The sequence below is a fragment of the Bombus vosnesenskii genome, unplaced genomic scaffold (assembly GCF_011952255.1).
Source record: "Bombus vosnesenskii isolate JDL3184/JDL3185 unplaced genomic scaffold, Bvos_JDL3184-5_v1.1 scf7180000013314, whole genome shotgun sequence".
Taxonomy (NCBI): domain Eukaryota; kingdom Metazoa; phylum Arthropoda; class Insecta; order Hymenoptera; family Apidae; genus Bombus; species Bombus vosnesenskii.
This window is the reverse complement of record NW_022882960.1, coordinates 609364-629226: the sequence shown is the minus strand read 5'-3', so window position 1 is coordinate 629226 and position 19863 is coordinate 609364. Positions and strand designations below refer to the sequence as shown.

The 19863-nt window shown below is 36.2% G+C and overlaps 2 protein-coding genes across 7 annotated transcripts in view; one reads left to right on the top strand and one right to left on the bottom strand.

The window, feature by feature from the left end:
- LOC117235042 overlaps nt 1–4087 on the bottom strand; it is a 145285-nt gene extending 141198 nt beyond the window's left edge. For 3 of the 4 annotated variants that reach the window (XM_033496706.1, XM_033496703.1, XM_033496705.1), the window contains exon 1: nt 3976–4087. The gene's annotated coding sequence lies outside the window, so the exon portion shown is untranslated. Of the gene's footprint in view, nt 1–3210; nt 3425–3975 lie in introns of those variants that run through there. The other variant, XR_004493607.1, reaches the window with a different exon arrangement.
- On the top strand, nt 3117–15753 carry LOC117235041 (N-acetylgalactosamine kinase). 3 transcript variants are annotated; one of them, XM_033496700.1, is made up of 10 exons: nt 3117–3217; nt 5463–5625; nt 5824–5991; nt 8419–8626; nt 11453–11561; nt 11668–11825; nt 12393–12533; nt 12767–12881; nt 14045–14249; nt 15260–15723. In XM_033496700.1, the coding sequence occupies exons 2-10, from the start codon at nt 5465–5467 to the stop codon at nt 15423–15425; spliced, it is 1431 nt and encodes a 476-aa protein (XP_033352591.1). In that variant the 5' UTR covers nt 3117–3217; nt 5463–5464; the 3' UTR covers nt 15426–15723. The 3 variants fall into 3 exon arrangements, with proteins under 3 accessions (XP_033352591.1, XP_033352593.1, XP_033352592.1); XM_033496702.1 differs by lacking the exon at nt 3117–3217 and adding an exon at nt 4208–4368 and having other exon boundaries at nt 15260–15753; XM_033496701.1 differs by lacking the exon at nt 3117–3217 and adding an exon at nt 4593–4784.
- Nucleotides 15754–19863: the final 4110 nt, after the last annotated feature.

The following is a 19863-nucleotide window of genomic DNA, read 5'->3' as shown; positions in this document are numbered from 1 at the left end:
AGGGATTGGATCTTTTCAGAACTTTGTTAGAACGGGAAATACGTAGGTGTTTTTCGAGCGTAAAAAATCTCGCCACACCGCGATTCGCAATTCCAAGCTTCGGTTGGTAAATGTTAAAATCTTTCGTTCGAATCGACGTACTTGGACTATTTACGTTCTACTAATTATTCTATTAATTACGTTTACTAATTCCTGTCATTCGCAAAGAACGAAAGGTACAAGGTCGAATAAGACATACACGCGAAGTGGAACTTCTATTCTAACAATCGGATAGATTGAATCGCGGCCATGGATTTCTCAAGCAGACGATATTGAGAGATCGAAAAATGTACCTATTATATCCGACGGGCTGGAGACACGCGGAAACTGGATACGACGTATGCTAGTTCGAGATCCCGGCAAACTCTCCCGAGGGGAAAGCCGAGGATATTGAATATCAGATCGCGTGTCCCCGGCGTGTTTATTCGCGCAGCGGTGAACCCGCGCGCGGCACAGGAAACAAAATCCTGTGCCCGAAAGATAGTACACGATTGCGCGCGCCAAAGTCTTTTATCGTCTCTGAACGTGATTGAAAATAGATGTACAAAGTCGACGCTTGTTTTTCGGTACCCTCCTTCGAGCATAAAGCAACACCCTTTTTCACCGTGTCTCGTTGTGTTTCTATGACAGGACTATTTTACCTTTCTTTATAGATTCAGTTCTTAGGACCAGCATGTAAACGATCGAAACGGTTGCTTGGATCGAGTGTAGTCGTTACACGTATTAGTACGATAAAACTGCAACTTTCTGTGCGAGCGAAGATCGTAGAACTTATCTCGCAGTTTCAGCTGTAAGCCTTTTTCGAGCCTCGAAGTGGTACGCTTCGTATAGTCATACAAACGTACGTATAAGTAAATCAATGAACGCACAACATACGCGCGTATGCATTGGGTTGGCAACTAAGTGATTGCGGATTTTGCCAATGCCATCTAATGACAAAATCCCCAAACACTTAGTTACCGACCCAGCATATAATGCGATAAAATTGAAATCGAAAACACGGCCGCTGCTCTTGATCGATATAGAAAAAGGTAACGTAGGGACGTTACTATAAGCTAGAAAGTTTATCGATGTTGCGTAACAGCAAAAGATTGAATGATATATCCACACACGGGTAATTTAGGAAGAAATAGAAGAGAGGAGAAAAGTAGAGACGACGATATAGAAAGTTGGATCTCCCTAGAGAATAGTAACGTTTACTATTGACCACGTAATCGCTGGTTTCGTACGAATAACGAAAATCTAGCGGAAAAGAAAATGTCACACCAAAAAGATATAAATTCATCTGATCGACCAACATACCAATCCAATTCTCCTCAATGAAATTCTCCTAACGCGACATAGATATCCCAAACTCGTTATTTTTATCCGGGATGGAGTCACGATTGCGACGAAAAATCGACCCCTTTTCCAGAACCAGCAACGGATCCAGGTCTCTGGTGTACGGTCAGGAGATCGTAGGTAGCTTTACATCGCCGCGTGTAGCTTCGGTACAGGCCGCCACCGAGAGACAAATGGCGGCGGTTATCTTGGAAGGGCCGACGGAGCGGCGGGAGAAAAGGGAAAGATAAAGAGAAATACGGAGAGAGGAGAGACTGTGGAATCGCTGCTGGAAAACGGGTGCCGGCTGGGGGCGGGAGTTGGAAGAAGGTGGATAAGTAAGAGGGTAGGACACGGGGAGACGAAGTCGAGTAAGGAAGATGGGATGAAAACATCGATTGCAGGGGCTTGTAACACCGCGGTACGAACAGAGGGATCAGGCCGAGCGATAAACCAAGCGGCCTGGAAAATGCCGGATCAACGGCGCGATGTTTCAGCAAAAACTGCCTGGAATCGGTACAGCCACGGCTCAAGGAGAACCGAGGAAAGAGGGCAGAGAATGAAACGGACCGGAGAAAGAAAAGAGACCTCTCCCGTTTTCTGCTTCTATCTTCAATCCCCTTGCCACCGGTGGAACGAAGCTAACCGTGTACATAGACGTATATAGCTAGACCTTTCGCGGTATATGCGACACTATATCGTTTACCCCTGTGGACTCTCTGCTCCCCTTCCCCTTCTATGCTCGCGAATCCCGACAGATTTATGAGGAAAGTAATACGAATTAAACTGACGTTTGTTCCTGTACCCTTTTCTGAGTATGTGTGCGCGAGATAAACGTTGGGAAAAACTCACGAGATTGAAAGACGATGGTGTAAGTAGCCTCGAGAAAGAAGAGTACATAGCGAGGAAAATTTTATAGAATGAAACTGCAGAATGAGAAGGTTACATTTTCTCGTGTTATAATTACCATAGAATTTCATCAAAAATTTGTAACGGGAAAATAATTATTTAGTGTGATATCGTAAGATACAAGGAGATATCTGTAAACAGATGCGATAAAGGAAACAATATTTTTTGTTTTCTAAGTACGATGTGACGAATGATACGTGATACAGAATTTGAAAAATAAAACCGGACATCTATAAAAAGGTGGAAGAAATATCTAAATGGAAGTATGGTAAAGACCATTCCTATTGTACCAGGCCATTCCTACTACATATTCTATTCCTACCATACCGATAAGTTTACCGATTTTAACTCGGTTGATACTTATTACCATCTTATATACTATCTCATACTCATTACCATGCAGTAACTTTCTATTCATCTAGTTTTAATTCCATCCGCTAGTAGCGTTGTGATGTAATTCTATGCCAAGTCGGTAACGTCAAAAATGATGTAAAACTGATAAAGGAATCCTTCAATCATGTAACAGAAAAATGTAGAACCTTAATTTTTTTGCTACGATTCATCCATATTTATTTTCATCTTACAAAAATGTACTTGTATGTATTTATTATACCGTTAACTTTTAATGTTACATAAACCAGTGAACTACTATTAATCTATAACTCTAACAATTATGTTGATGAGCAGCTTTTGTTTCGAAAATCTAATAGTACTAATAGTATACCATAGTATTACAGTATTCGATTTAAAAACAGATTTGAATTACCCGCCATAACACCATGCACCACGTACAGTTATTTGTGGTCACATGATCGTGGTAGTGCCTGTGGTCACATGCTAGTGGCGACACTTACGGCAACACTTTGTACCTTAATCAACCAACGATTAAGCCACTACGATACATGACAAATTGCCGTTTTGGAAACTAAAACAGTGGGTATAATAACAGGTACGTGTGTTTTATTATTCCCATTCATATCGGTATTTTCATTTGGAATTCTGTTATAAGAACATATTGTACCATTCTGCTTACATCATTCTACGAAAAGCTGATGCAGCAGTGACCGGCACTATATCATTTACAAATACGTAGAAGCATATGTATGATATCTACAGATACATACATACGCTCATAAATCTTTTCTTAATGCAAACACTGAAAAAAATACATCGGGTGATTTTTAAATCAGCATATAATAATTATTTTGCCAACGTTACATATTACATCTACGCGGAATAATGAATTATTTTATAATGCTGTGTGTTTCGGTCAACGCACTAGATACTGGATAGTGGTGCCTTTCGTAGAATAAGCGAAAACTACTATCAACGTCCTACGGTTAATCAAAGTTAAACCGATAATGAAGATCAATTATAGATTCATTAGATTCATATTCAACAATTTTGTCGTCGAACATAAATATCACAGAAATTTTAGTAGCATCATATTAATTAATAACAACATTTACTGAGAATTAATAATAAATCTCTTGCATATTGGCTGCGGATTAAATATAAAAGATGGCTTGAATCAGGAATATTTTACTGCTGTGAATAAACATTGATATACCAACGAAATTGGTTATGATAAATACGTAGCGCGGAAACTCTGTTTCACCAAGCACTTCAAAAAAGTGGTGGAGATGGCGTACATTAAAATATAAAGCAAATTTCTGTAAACCTCTCAGAGAAAAGTGCACTACTTACATTACGCGTTGAAGTATCAATTAATTAATTTATCGCTAGATCGCCACACGTATCAGCTGCTTCGTAAAATATCGTACATACAATCTTTTACTGTACTATTCATAGATTTGAAACGTAGATAACTGAATAACGTCACACATGCAATAACGCTGATCTTACGCTACACGAAAACACACGAAGCAAGCCGAATCCTGTCGATCGTTCGCTTTAAATTTATCATTTAACTTTTGACGTAGTACTGTGCTTGCGTCGATCAGATCCCTTGATGTTCGAACAGGTTAAATATATCGAACTCTCGTGACTCGATCTTTTAGACTTCCTTCGATATCTGGTGCCACGCCATATGCAATTAGGAAAACATTGAAGCTTGCTATGCAGGACACGATAATTTAGGTAATTTAATTTTATCAATTTTCTCATGGATATGTATAAAATTTTAAGTAAATCGGATAATTTTTGTAGAAATTATGAAACATTGATTACAATAATGTACCGAAATAGAATCACAAAAATATTCCAACAAATGTTTTGTGCAAAAACTGTAAGCATTAGCAGTTAGTCATTCAATTGACGTAGAACATCGTATAGTGAGTTTCAATGTTATCAAATCGGACAACTCATACGGAAAGTGGATATTAAAAATAAGCTATATAAATTTTAAAGTCGATTCATTAAATAGATTGACAGAACAGAGTGGTTCAAAAATTGAACGCATTTTGTAATTTCTGTTCGATAAAGAAGAGACACGGAGATATTTGCATACGTTTATGCTTCTAAAATGCTTCTGCAGTAACGATTACTTTGCTCTAGTAAGTTGGGAACGTAGTTATTGCTAACCGAGTACGTGGATGATTAAATTATAAATAAATTGTTCTCCTCCATAGCTTGTAGTTGGCAATAGAAAGAAATTATGAACATCATTTTTAACAAATTTACATGTTTCTTCAATATTTCGACATAATGTACGGAAAATTATGAATATGTATGAAGGATCCAAATATCCACTTTATGTTTGAAACTGATAGATCACGTTGAATTTTCCAAATGTTTACGTAATTTAACCTCGATAAAATAAACTTTCACCAACGGATTATGATGGCTTTTGGTGTCATGTTTTCACAGCTTAGGAGGACAGATAGAGCAGCGCAACGAGCTCGCCATCTTCTGCGACAGCGTAATTACATTAATGGCGGAGTGACCTCGTTCACCATTTTCATCCGTCATGATATTGTTCAGGATGCAATCCGTTTCGGTAGAAATTTTCACATGAAATTTCGGATTTGTTCATACGACTGATGCTCGATCGAGTAGTCGACAAATCGACTTTTTTGCTGCGATCATAAAACTCCTATTCCCAGTTTTCCTCCAGCGTCTCTCGGCAACAAAGCAATGAAACTTCACCGGAAACGAAACACTTTTTAGCAAACACGTGTGCGTCGTTCCATATATAGTTCATATTGTGAAATCATTCTATGAATTTGTTTCAGACATGTCGCACAATACGAATAGGGAATGCAGCGTGGAATCGGAAGAACGAGTTCCCATTTTGCAACCAGATGAGAAACTATCGAACAGACTGAATATTTTGACTGATCATTTTCAGTCGACGTACAATGTCAAACCTTCGTTTTTCGTCAGAGTTCCGGGAAGGTAAATTTTGTAATTTTACAATCAATAATTTATATGTTAATTAAGATGAAATTATCTGCAAATTGTAAAATATACGTTGTAAGCAATTTATTAACGGCGAAGCAAAGTTATTTTCTCTGTCGTTTCAATAGATAATTGCAGAGATATCGAACTTCCATTTCTCCAAGTAATTGCGGTTATTTTGATCATCTGCCGTAGAGTTAATTTAATTGGCGAACACATCGATTACTGTGGATATGCTGTTTGCCCGATGGCCATTGAACAAGATATACTCGTTGCTGTAGCACTCTCGAAGGGCAATGACATTCGTCTTACAAATATAGACCCGAAATACAAATATTTCCAGTGCAATTTCAAAGACGTTAGGTGAGTAAAAATCGTGATGCATCCATCAAAAGAAATTTCAATTGAAAGTCTAAAAAAATATTATGTACCATAAAAGTTTTGAAGGTCTATCTTATTTTACTTAGAATATTGTAATAAGTGACGCAAGTTTCTTGAGTTTCCCTGTATTTTCTATTTTTACTGCAAGTGAACAACCTGATATATCGCAACGTGTAATCTCAAAGTGCAATTTGTATACACATGGATCCATTAGCAAGAAATATCGCGATTCTCTACTACGAAAGACAAACTTATTATATCGCAAGCTTTCAAGGCTGTAAGTAATTGAAGTGTTTTGCTATATATTCCGCTTCCGGAAACACGATTTAGGGTCGAGTTGCAAATTTACCGCTTTTCCCCCTGAGTTTCCTACTTAATGTGAACACGTAAAGAATACTTTAAGTGGGGATATACATAAAAGAAAAACCGACTTCTGACAAAATGTTCACTCAAATCGATTACTGTGTCTGGTATCACGATTTTATAAACTAGGAGTTAGAAACATTACCGGGGTAACAAAAAAAAATTTCAAATTATTCTAAGCACAGATCGAAATATCAATTACGCACTCTCATTCCGCTATTGCTTTGCGAATTGCCGAATGAATACTTGCCACGGTGTAATACAAAATTCCGTACACAGCTTCAGAATGGAATTTCATCGTAAGAAATTTCCGCGGGGTATTTCTCGCGAGGACAAAAATAAATGGCATTCGGTCGGACGTGAAACTAATTTGCCGGAAAGGTAGAGAACGTGGCTACGTTGGATTAAAGAGGCCGCAATAAAATGAAAGGTAGGACGATAAAGCCGACCACGTAATTTCATTAGCTGCATCGTGTTTAGCGACCGTCAATTGAAAATCTCCGCTGCCCTCGAAGATGTTTCCGGATAATCGCGACGGTTAGACAAGCTCGCAGGACATGTCTTCGATCGCTGATCGATCAGCGAAATTATTAAACGGAATACGATCGGAATAGATTCGGCGGACCGCCAAGGTGCTATTGGAACGAACGGTGAAAGACCAGAAATGCACAAATGGATGAATCGTAAAGCGATACCCGAATAAAATTTCCAGTTTTATTCGACTCTCTTGAACGAAAATCATGACTTTGTAGAATATTAAGGTCGTATCTTTATTTTTGTATTTACAATAATGAAAGTGCTTGGTAAATGAAACCAAACATTTTATACACAAGGTTAAAATGTAAAAATTGTCAGAAACATTTCTTAGCATTTTATTTCTCTTAGCAATTTATTTCTAAAAAGCGGTGAGCGATATATATGTTTGCATCCGTAAATATCAAGAGGGAAATATTTGTGAAATATGACGAGTTCCATAAAACGGTCGAAAGGGTTCAAGGCTGTTATGTATTACATATGTAGGAATTGTTGCCGGTTATCTGTAGTTGTTTCTCTGTATTACCCGTGAAAATACAATTGTTTGAGCAAATTGAAGTCCTTGTAACTCATCAACGATGGGGCCGATATTTTAAATTTTAGGTCTTCTAAGTCGCATAAGAGCACAATTTGTTTTACGATCATTATAAAATAAAATATTAGTTATTATAACTTAAGAATGGTTACAAAATTGTGTTGACATAAAAACATACTTCTACGCGAATTAAAGAACATAAATCATTCGTGGAAATTGTTTCTGCGGTTCGTAACAGGAGAAAATATCTTTTCTGTTAACGCAACGTCGTATATTTCACTATAATGACATGAAATTTGAATGTATGTAATGAGATTTAGAAAAAGGAAGCAACCGACTGCAACTTGTTGTAGTCTTTGATTAATCTTTGTGTCACCGTTAAGCATCCAGGAAAAGCACCTTTCGCATATAATAACCACGGTTTTCTGAGCCAAAGGAAAAAGATGAAGTTCGTCGTAATGTAAACAAAAAGAGGATAATAACATGAAGCTGAGAAATTCTCTCATTTTTATGGTGCAGATTTTGTTATCCTTTATTATCTTTTTCAACCCTTATGAATATGTCATGGAAATATGTATGCAGAAATCCGTGAGATTTGCAAACATTGCTGTAAAAGGAACTAATCCTCGCGAAAAAAATAAATGTAAAATTTGGCAGTGCAAAAGTAGCAGTAAAAAGCACCGGGAAAATATCTAAACGTATTTCATCCTGCAGTAGAGAATTATTACAGTAAAATTAACATTAAAAAATCTAGCACGAAATATTATTAAACAACAATGTTTTAAATATATTTCATTTGTTATCTGTAAGGTTTCCGATATAAATTTTTTAATATTGATTTTGTAAAAAAAACTTTCCATGTTTTTTATACTGCAGCATTTTTTTATCTAATTTAACCAAAGAAGAAAATACCTTAGAAATGGGTGAAGCTATAAGATAACTGTGAGAAGAGAAATAAATTCACATTTTCTGCGTAGTGTTTGCATCAAGGACGCCGGCAGTGGTCCAGACTGGTACAAATATTTCCTCTGCGGTGTGAAAGGAGCTCTTGAAGTGATCCCAGAGGAATGTGCACCTTCGGGAATCTTGGCTGCAGTTTGGGGTAACATTCCTCCTAATTCAGGGCTCTCGAGCTCTAGCGCGCTAGTTTCTGCCGCTGTTCTTGTGACTGTGCATATAAGCCAGGTGAGTGCTCTTTTCAGCTATTCCAATTTTTGTGTGATATTTCTATATATTTACAAATTACGTTCTCTTCTTTCATTCGAACGAGAACCACTAAAAAGTTAAAAATATATTTGTAATGTAGGTACAATGAAAGTATGTTTAACTTGTATAAATTGGAACGAACATCGTTGAAACTTTGTAAAGAAGAGTATATTCTAAGTAAGTTTCGAAATGAAATGGCTGGAAAAGATTTTGGCGGAATTTGTAGGAAAAAGTTATATCTCAAGCTTATCCTGTCGATTCTTTCCAATAATACTTAGCGCAATAATAGACAAAACGTATTATTGCTTTCATAACAATTTTATTCCAATACTGGAGAATATATTTCGAAAGTTTTGTATATTTTTTTCTACTAACTATAGCATACGTCACTACTAAAATTCTCATTTATCTGTACAAATAATTCAAGACTCTGGTTAATTACGTAATAACCTTAACTAAAGAGCAATGCTATCAACATTTTCATCTTCGTCCATAATAATAATTCTCCGAATAATTTTGTTCCTCTAAATTTAATCCTGACGTTGATATCAATTTAGAAAATGCTAAAAATATTTCTCACATCTCACAGTGGAGTAATCCACTTTTAGGATGACCTAAGTTGCGTTCAATATCATGCATCCAAAATATCCTTTATGAAAGATTTATAGAGGTAGACAATCTGTTTCGCTTTATATCGGAAATATCCGTGTAAAATTTTTATCTGATCCAAAAGTAAACAACACGATAGATGTAGGAGATGATTTACTTAACGTTTTATAGTCTGCATTCAGAATTAATAAACACTTGTTAGCTAACACGAAATTGTGTGGACATAACGAGAATATAAACCATGTTTGTTATACATAAATATCTAATCTGCATTCTTGTTAGAACAATTCAAACGTTGATATGAAACAGACGATAATTACACGTCTCTAGGGATAGCTCGTGTATGAAATTTACGTAGAGAAGAGGAACAATTATAATCGATGTTTCACATCCGAAAATGCAAAATGCAGATAATAGACGATTTATAGAAAAGATTTATATTAACAAATTCTTTAATTCTGGAATGCATCAAAAGTAAGTAAGAGGCGAAACAAATAATAAATATTTATATAGTACAGGAAAAAATACCCATGAAATATAAATATGACAAAAGGAAAAGCCTTCAGAGCGAGGGATGTTTAGCGAAAAAGTAAAGAACGTTGAGCCTGAGTGCTTCGAAGCCGAGAATCGCAATTTGTAAAGCTACGTGATTAACAGGCTGCACGGGGTATCAGTGTCACGTTCCGGATGCAGCCGGTTCGTTATGATTAAATCACGTATACATGCGCGCAAAGTTATCCCAACGCGTTGTCGCTGCAATGGTTTTGCTTATAGACATGGTGGAAAAAGAGGACATTTCGGTCTGCCTTTGTACAAGAGATAAGTAAAATCTCATTGTTCTACTCCCTCGTTGCCAAGAGGAACATCATTCTTTTCCCTTAGTCTTTCTCTTTCCTACTTGCTCTTCCTTCCTCTATGTCTCCAGACTTGCAAGATCGATGAGAAAACTTCTCTGGACCCTAATGTCTCTTTCAACGAAGTCATGAGCGCGAGGCGCTCACTGACCTCCAAGATTATGCGTGCAGTGTCTCCGAAAGGAATGTCTCAAGAATGTCTGGTATCTTCTGGCCCATTACCCGCGCTTCCGTTGCCACAAACGCATGTCGTATTTACGGATTGTTTTACATATGACTACTAGAACTCTGCGCTACGAAATCGATTCCCTAATACATACCATCATATCTGAACGATATTGCCGATACCGCCGGTAGATATTGCGAATGTGAGCAAACTGAATTGCTAGGGCTCTGCGTTGCCAATAAATCGAATACGCTTTGATTTCCGTCAAAGAGGATTTAGAAAATTGAGTAGTTTTTATACGGAATTCCTTTGATTTCTCCCGTACGTATTTCACCATATACGTATGATGACTGTAATAGCGACTATAAAAAAGTCCGCAAAAAAAAATTTCACGGTGTTGAAAAGTTCATTCAATGAAAGGAATTTCGTTTCGTTCTTTCATCACTGAAAAAAGGTTCTCCTTTGAATGGTTGGAAATTGAAAGTGCCACTGACAACTACAGATTCGATTCGTTCTCTGTTTCAGCGTCGATTACTCAGACGATAGAAACTCGTAAAAAAGTAGAATCAAACACGAAAATCTCTGTATTATTATTTATCTTGATATTTCCATGATATTATTCTTTTTTATTTTCCTGGATACTCGTGGATCTTATCTTAAAGGTGAAAGCAAACTTAATTAGCGATCCGCCGTGTAAATTTCAACCGGCAAGAATAGGACAAGTTTGCTCTTTCAGTCGAAACAGTCCTGGATTTCTCTGTCATTTCCGCAATTACAAGGTGTATTTAGGCCGCAGTGCAGTTCAACAGGCTTTCACGCGGGCACCCGCCGATGCCCGCGGGCAGAGCTGAGGGCAATCTCGGCAATCTAACGATGTCACATACATTAAAGCAGAGTAGGAGATAGACACTTGCGGTAGGGCTATAGGCTAGTCGTTTAGCGATTGTTGTTAACCGTTTCCTTCCGAAACACAATTCTCCTTTTTAAGATAGACGGTTGTTATTAAAAACCCAATACCTAAGCCTAATACCTACCAGTACGGACAATGATTAAGTAGCACTGGTTTAGGAAATATTTTCAAAGTTCAGAGATATTTACTTTCGTGTTCTTCGTGCAATGGGTGCGAATTAAAAACAACATAACGACTTTCAAACAACAAAATCGTTTCTATTACAGTACCAATTGCCGAAACGCGAGTTGGCTACCATCAGCGCCAGTGCTGAGAGATATATCGGCACTCAGGGTGGCGGAATGGATCAAGCGATCGCGTTCCTCGGAAAGGCAGGTAATTGTTTCTTCATTTCCAGAGGAAATCGTTGATAGCTTGATTGTTATTGTGTAATTTACAGCTATGAATATATTTATACTAATACCTATTAATACCCACGAAGGTTCTGCAATGCTAATCGAGTTCAACCCCTTGCGTGGTACCGACGTCACGTTACCGAAAACCGCAGTGTTCGTAATAGCGCACAGTCAGGCTTGTCACAACAAAGCCTCCACAACGGATTATAATCTAAGAGTTGCGGAATGTCGATTGGCAGCGCAGGTAACGTGCCATCTACAGTTGTGGATTTGAATAATGATTAATTATCGCTTTGTTGAAACAGACAGATTTACATGTTATTAATTAATGACGAAACTGATTAAATTACCACGAATTGAATGCTATAGAAATAATCAATATTTTGATGTTAAAAATAAAGTAATTAATACAGTGGTAATAATGAATGATTATAGAGGGAATACAGAGGCATTTGAAAATGCATTCGCTTGATATATTTATTGATTTCGGATGACAATAAACACTCGAAGATTCGTTCGAACATAGTTTCAAAGGAATTAATAAGATTTCGTCTCAATCAAGATTTATAATTGTTAAGCAACTTCAAGCGATGTGCTACGTGTGACTTGTCTTTTCGTCAGTGATAATATCAAAATTACAAGAACAGTCTAAATTGTTTTTATATTTTTATATTAATCCTTTATGTATCTCTCTCTCTCTCTTTCTCTCTCTCTCTCTCTCAGTTTGTGAAAAAGTTTCTGATATTTCTACTTAAAAAATTTTGAGAGATCTGACTTTCTTCTAAGCAAAGCTATCAGATACGTTTTATAGATGATAGCAAAGAAACGGAACAAACCTTGGGAACGTGTACAAAGATTAATCGATGTCCAGGAAAGTCTTGGTATGAGTGAAGATGAAATGGTCTCTGTTGTAACAACCGACCTCCACGAAGAGCCATATACTTTGAACGAGGTATGCAATTGACATAACAGAGATAATGATAATATCGAATCGATGTTTAAACGTTATGCCATTAGAACAACTTTACCGGCGCTAAAAAAAAATATAGTAGACATAAGATATCATATCGATTGCTTCTTATTCTTTTAAAATTCATTAAACTTTTTATGACGGTTAAGACAAATATTTTTCAAATCAGCGATTTTTTAGTTCAGTATTGATAACCATATACGTTGCTTTTCTAGATCAGCAAGAACCTCGACACGACAAACGAGAGGCTCCGAGAAATATCGTTGGTGCAATCCTTTGGCGATGCGCAACCTTTTAAACTGAAACAGCGTGCCCTCCATGTGTATCAAGGTGACAAAGTCTATGATAAAATTGTTGCGTGCTGGTTAGAAAATATATAGAATCTTTTTCCTTTCCGCTTCCTGATGAAACTCATATTTATTAGTTTGAAAAGATTCCAAAAGAACTTTCTCTTGGCAAACAACGCCTTATTTATACCATAATATTTCTTAGGAAAATTCTCGCTTAATTTCAACTGCATTTTCAGCGGAATAATTCATACATGCAAATTCCGCTTATTTATCGAGGAAATAATTTAACATTGCTCATAAATGATGAAAGAGTTTCAAATATTAGATCTCGCTCAAATCTAGAAAACTCTGTCAGCCTTTAGTTTTTGCGAAGTTAGTGAAAACAAACAAACAGCAAACAGTGAGATTACACTGCTTGTGCTTACCAAGGGATCAAACAATTTTTAGTCCAGCTGGGAGAAACAGTATCACTCGTATGCATTTCTTGCTGTAGCGATAAATTTTCACAACGACAGTTTATCGATTGTGACCGCCATTTATTTGCAACCAACCGTATTCGGCTCAAGCCATAGAATTTATTGGCCTGGAAACTCAACGAAAACCACGCGGAAAACCTTTTGTCCAGTATCCGTCCAGATTTTTTGCCCACAGATTTCGTTCATCCAACGATCAACGTTAGCTGTCGCTAGCTGAGGGGCAAATTTCTTTTTGAATGCCAACAAACAAACAGATAGAAAGCACAATCAAAAACAAAACCAAATATCACGAAACATCGTACCGTACTAAATTGAATGACTAAAATTAAGTCAAAAATTAAGTCGTCTTGCTTCCAGTAGAAAATTTTCATGAAAATTCCAGGGTATTTCCACTGGAATTAGACTCGTTACGTCGCCCGTTACTCTCGTATGAATAATGGCGTTGCTCTTTATCGTGATATTTCGAACGATTGAATTTCATACGTTCACCGCGAATATAATAATGGAAGCAATGCCGATACGACACACCAGTCTCATTATGTTTCCCTAAACAACTTGTGCTCACGAAGCACACAATATAACACGCTCTAGTAACGTGTACTCTCGACTACGAATACACATGCACAGCCTATCTATCATCTGGACTATCATCCATTTGTATTCATTATTGGCACGATTATTAAATTTCAATCAATTGAACCACCATATGATTTCGTACGCATTTTAGAGGCAGCCAGAGTGGTCAAATTCCAGCGTATCAGTGAGGAAAGTGCCATTACAGAAGACGAGAAGCTACGACAGTTAGGCAACCTAATGTCCAACAGCCACGCCAGCCTGCGCAAACTATACGAGTGCAGCCATCCCAACGTTGACTCGCTCGTCGACAAAGCTATGGCATGCGATGCATTCGGAGCAAGACTCACGGGAGCTGGGTAAGAGGAACTTTGAACTCGGATAACAGTCGCGTCATGTGTACCAGTTGTAAATGAAATTTTAGCATATAGAATGGTAGATACGATACGTCTTATATGTACTATTCATGGCGGTTAAATTGGATGATCAAAGAAAATGAAACCAAGAAGACAGTTCAAAGTTACATGTCGAATTTATGAGCTCGGATAACATCAGATAGGAGTCGAGAATTATTTTTCATGACTTTAAATTGAAGAGATTGTGGATTTATAAATAGATATTGAATTTTCATTGAAACTTCATAATTTTAGAACCAATTTTGGGGTTCTTTTATTTAATATTCTCCGTTCCTGCTTGTTCGATTTTTTAACTGAGTGATGACCATTAAAAGTTCGTGGCACACCTTAAAACTCTATCAGTTATGAACTTCATTATAACCCACGAGTTCCATCCACGATAACCACACTTTTGCCAATTGAAATGGGAACGCAATCAAATAAAAGAAAATGAGTCCAGAAACCGACTCGGAAGAATGGGTTAATCGTTTTGCAATGAAAATCTAATGAATTTCTCTATATCGGAGAGCACTTAAATGACTTTAAAAGACTATTACATTTTTGTGCAGAATAAAAGCAAATTCTCTTTCACGTGCATTTTATCTACATCAAACTTCTTTTCCTAATATTTTTTTTAAATTCTTTTTTAAGAAAAAAAGGATATAAGGTCTTGATGACATTAACTTTTGATGAAATGACATAAACTTACGGTGTCGAATATACACCTCGATAAAAAAAATCGATTCATGGGTGTGTTTGCCAACGTAGTGTGTTTCAAAGAAATTACTTTAACAACGCGATGGCACGCAACCCGAGCGCAATGTTATTGACAATATTTTGACGTACAAATTCGTTGATTATTGAGAACGAGTTTCACGTTGCAATTTCATTTTACATCAATTTCATCGCACATATTGTAAAATACATGGTGAGATTAATAAAATGACACGATCGTGTAATTTGATTTTACATAGGTGGGGTGGTTGCATAGTGGCCATCACAACGAAAAACAAGGTTTCTCAATTTGTGGATAAGCTGAAAAAGGAGATCGGCCGATATGAGATAAAAGACGAGTTCAAGCTGGGCGATCTGGTCTTTCCGACGGAACCGAATCAGGGTGCTGCAATTTATACAACCTAGTTGTCTTTTCCCATTTTTTTTTCCACATTCTTCTTACATTCCATAAGTCGTTGACTATCTATTTACCAAACGTTCTCCTAATTATCTCTGCGATCATGTAATAGTACATGAACAAGGAATGGATAAATTCAGTGTCAGGATAATCTGTATCCTGTGTATCGTATGTGAACAGTGCTTACTATCTGTCGATTATGATCCATGATGCCTTCTCGCGGCTAATGGTACACCAATAATTAACGAAATTTATATGACAGATATATGAAATTTTAATATTTTATAAGTTTATAAGAAATAATATGAAATATACAAACGGAAGATTATACAAATATTTAAATGTGTCTTTAAAAAAGCTTCCCCTTAAAAAGCAGTGCCAATATAAATGCAACAAGATGCAATTTGTCCGTAATCCTGAAGCCTTTCCCTCAATTCCTCATGATTAAATGCATTAGTGGCGACGGAATATTTCGTGTCATCCCAAACTGATTTACGACCGGTAAGATGAAAGGGATGAAGCAGAAAATTAAGGATTTGGTAGGCTTTCCGCAGAAGCTTCTCTATTTTCGAGGACTAGTCTCGTTGGTCGGGAGATCTGATAGTCATTAACGATCAACACCGGAACTGCGTAGCAAATGGATCGTCTGCGTCAGCCATTCTAAAACTTTATCAAAGTTGAATTCGAAAGGATAAAGCGGTGAATAAATGGAATTTGTCAAGAGAAAATTTCCATTCGACCCAGATTTTCGCCTAAAGACGTTCTTATGTACTTCGGTCTTGGGAATTCTATCACAGACATGGAAATTAGAGAAGGACAGCGGGTGTACAAGGAAGTCAGGTGTAACTGATTGCGAATTTGTTCAAGTTTCTCCGTATTACGGTATTAAATTTGAAGTGCCACGAAGCCCATCGAGGGATGGTCTTCATTGAAAGATACTTAAATTTTCCAGAAAATATTTATACCTTCTTTATATTTATACTTCCTTTTCCTTTCTTTCTAGATTGTTCCGTAGAAAATATTTAAGAAAATAAGAAGGACAAAATTGCAAATCGAGAATTCACACGTGAAAGTACTTTTCTTCGTGGGATAGGTCGCTTGATAGCTTAAGTGGACATTGATATTGATTTTCTACCGTCAGTCAATGCTAATAAATTTCTCGATAAGAGAAAAACGTACCAGTCACCGAAAACTAGCTTTATCGTTGGGATCAGCTGCTACGTCCTGTCGATTTAGTTTTCTAGCATGATGAAAAAAAGATTGAATTCAACTTGTACTGTAGTTTCTTTTATCGTAAACTTCTAACAGTACGTTTTACTTTTGATTTAAATATCTCTAGTGTAGTATAGTTTAAAATTTATTACTCCGAAACTTTAAATTACATTCAATATTCAGTTTATCGAATCTTCTTTGCCAGTCGTAAACTAGACAGGTTATTTTCGCAACCAAGCGTGAAATAGCTCATGAATTTCGCATGGAACAACAATAATCGTAAAATATCTCAGATAATAAGTCTAAAACTATACAATATTGCGATACATACACGCAAGAATAATCTTACGAAAACATACAAATGCAGATTCAAAAAATTGCGAAGAATCTGAATATTGTCTTATTACATGGCATCTTTTTCTGCTACAAGCTGACTTATTATTATCACATTCTTCCTCATCTCAGTACCAGTCTCGACAACGAACTTACCTCGCGATTGTTTTAGCCTTTGTCCTTAGCTACGTTTAATTTATTTCGTACCTATTCATGATATCGATTGTTCTTTGTGAAACTGAAAATACAATGCAATGACGGTGCACAATTTGTTGAGATGCAAAACTTCTGTTGGACAGCCATCAGTGTCATGGAAATAATCGTGAAAATAGACATGGAAATAGACATGAAAATAGACATGGAAATAGACATGAAAATAGACATGGAAATAGACGTGGAAATTCCTCCGATTCTGTAAACAGCAGTGAACCGTGTAAAACAAATCAGTATATATTAACAGAGTAGAAAAGACCGACAAACCGAGAAAATACGTGAAACCGAGAACCTTATTAGAATCCTCGAAATTTATTTACGCTGCGGTTGTGTGGACAACGACTCCGACACCTTCGTACTCATCGTTGTATCGATCAATAAATATTTAAAACTATATTCAGCATTCTTCATTTTGATACTACTAAACTAAATCCACGGTATATGTAAATCTAATCTAAACTATCTAATCTAAAACTATCCATGTAATCCCAACTAAAGTTTTCAACCCTTATCATATCAAGTTAATATACATTTTGACGTCTATCCTATGTTTATTCAGTAGTAATTTCTCTAAAATTGTTCTTGCTGATTAACTGTCTATTATGGACGTTTCTGATTTCAAGTACTTTTCCCAACAATGTCCATCCCAGATCGATGATGGAAAGAGATCTGTCACCATACGATCCCCTTGATAGTATGTTCCTAGGGTGCACCCTACTGTGATGGAATTGAAAGTTTGAAAAATTTCCACATTCAGGAAAACAATAACACCACGAGGACAAAAGCTAGCTTTCCAAGAAAAAGAAATTCTAACAATGAAAATCAATGTAAGGACGAAATCATAGTAACAGCTGAAGAAAAATTCTAGTAGTAAAATAATGTAGTGAAACGATTTCAAAGAAAGAAGTCCAACAATAAAAAGCAGCACGAGATATCAACAAAGAGGGAACAATACCAAAATATAAAACACGTAAAGTTTCTATAGATGAACATACGACGGACAGATTCCAACATTCTCTCAAGCGATTTAGTATTTTTAAATTAAAGAATGTATATCGAATATCTCAGAATTGTTGTTTTAAGTGAAATTGAACTAATTGAAGTTACCGATGTAAAAATATGCCAAAATATACACCAATTCAACGTGGCTATCTCTTGAATAAGTTTATGACATCGGCAGATATGTACAATGTATATTGCAAAAAATATTATAACTAACTGTATGGGAAGTATTCTATGAGGAAAACTTCTATCTTGAATTGTGTAACAATTTTGCTGCAACCTACTTTACGTACACGTCGCTTATAAAAACTAAATTTACTTCATGTTTTTTTTTAATAATTATTAGAGCTTTCTATACTATGTTATTGAAAAGCTCTTGAGAATCATTAATTATGCGAAGTAGTATATAAATTTCGCTGTCCTCAAGGCTAAATGTGTTTCTAGGTAAAATGTGTACTAAACAAAATGGAAGGGCATTGTGGCTCACTAAATGTTTCTAGACGTGAATTTCCATTCCTTTTCCCATTTCGCTTAAAAGCAAAGCGCGTTACTGGAAAAGGAAAAAATTAAAAAGTTACAGAAAAGCAAAACTCTGTAGGTATCAAGAAGAAAAGATGTCACGTTTCTTTATGCGTTTTATTAGTCTTTATTTCCCTGAGGATGTAACAAATAAGCTTTAAGTGAATGCCACTCAAGCTTTGGCACGATTTCAAAGTAACATGTCTTTCATATTTTTACATTAAAGCCGAAGTCTAGTTTTTTCCTTTAAACGATGGAAAAGATTTATATTATAAACTCGCGAAATATGAAATGTTTTCATTGTTGTTTTAACTTCTGTAATTGGTATTTAAACGATAACAAATAGCTCAGGTTATAAATATCGCACTCATTCCACAAACCCGACGGGAGCCTTCGTTTATTTATTCCACACAAATGACGTGATAAGATGTTATTGGGGTAGACCCTATGACAGGTCAAGAGGGAGTGAGTCTGGAATTTATTCAGATCCTCTCATATTGGCACACGTATGGTAAAAACACAGGATACCTTCATCCTATTGCATGCACACAAATGTCAGCCAAAATGAACGCAAAAAGACTTTTATTTTTGAAAATGCTAAACTGTTTGCAATTATTATTCCACTTACCTATTTATTATTCTGCATTGGGCAGAACATAAATTATGACTCTCCCATTGGGGAATAATTCGATTTAAATCTGCAATCAAAAATATGATATTTATAATTAAATAGTACTGAGAATTCAATTTTAGTAAACGAACGTTTCGCTTTGACTTTATGTTTAACAAAAAAAGCTTAACATGATAGGTTATTAGAAAGGCGCATATAAAAAGCATTTTCTCTCCTTTAAAAAATGGAAACGAATTTTACGTAAACCTAAAACGAGAACGAGATTTATAGCGTAGCAGGAAAATTCTTATTTTATGTGTTGCCAAATTCTCTGAAATGCAGGTAGAAAAGCGGGCTCGCTCCGAAACATTCGGGAAGCAAAAGCGCAAACTCCATACTAATTTGTCCTGCACGCGCTTCGTAATTCTCATTCGTAAAATTCATGGAACAATTACTGGTACAATTATTCCGATGAAAAATTTACAGTTAATGCGAAGTTTGAATAATGGGCGAAAATTGCATTTATTAATGCGCATTTTAATTAATCATAAAGTTAA

What these genes read in the sequence shown, in the direction of transcription:
- LOC117235041 (XM_033496702.1), top strand. Translation starts at nt 5,465, where the DNA reads ATGTCGCACAATACGAATAGGGAATGCAGCGTGGAATCGGAAGAACGA. An exon ending in CGCGTTCCTCGGAAAGGCAG is followed by an intron (nt 11,562 to 11,667) that starts GTAATTGTTTCT and finishes ATACCCACGAAG; the next exon opens with GTTCTGCAATGCTAATCGAG. An exon ending in AGCCATATACTTTGAACGAG is followed by an intron (nt 12,534 to 12,766) that starts GTATGCAATTGA and finishes TTGCTTTTCTAG; the next exon opens with ATCAGCAAGAACCTCGACAC.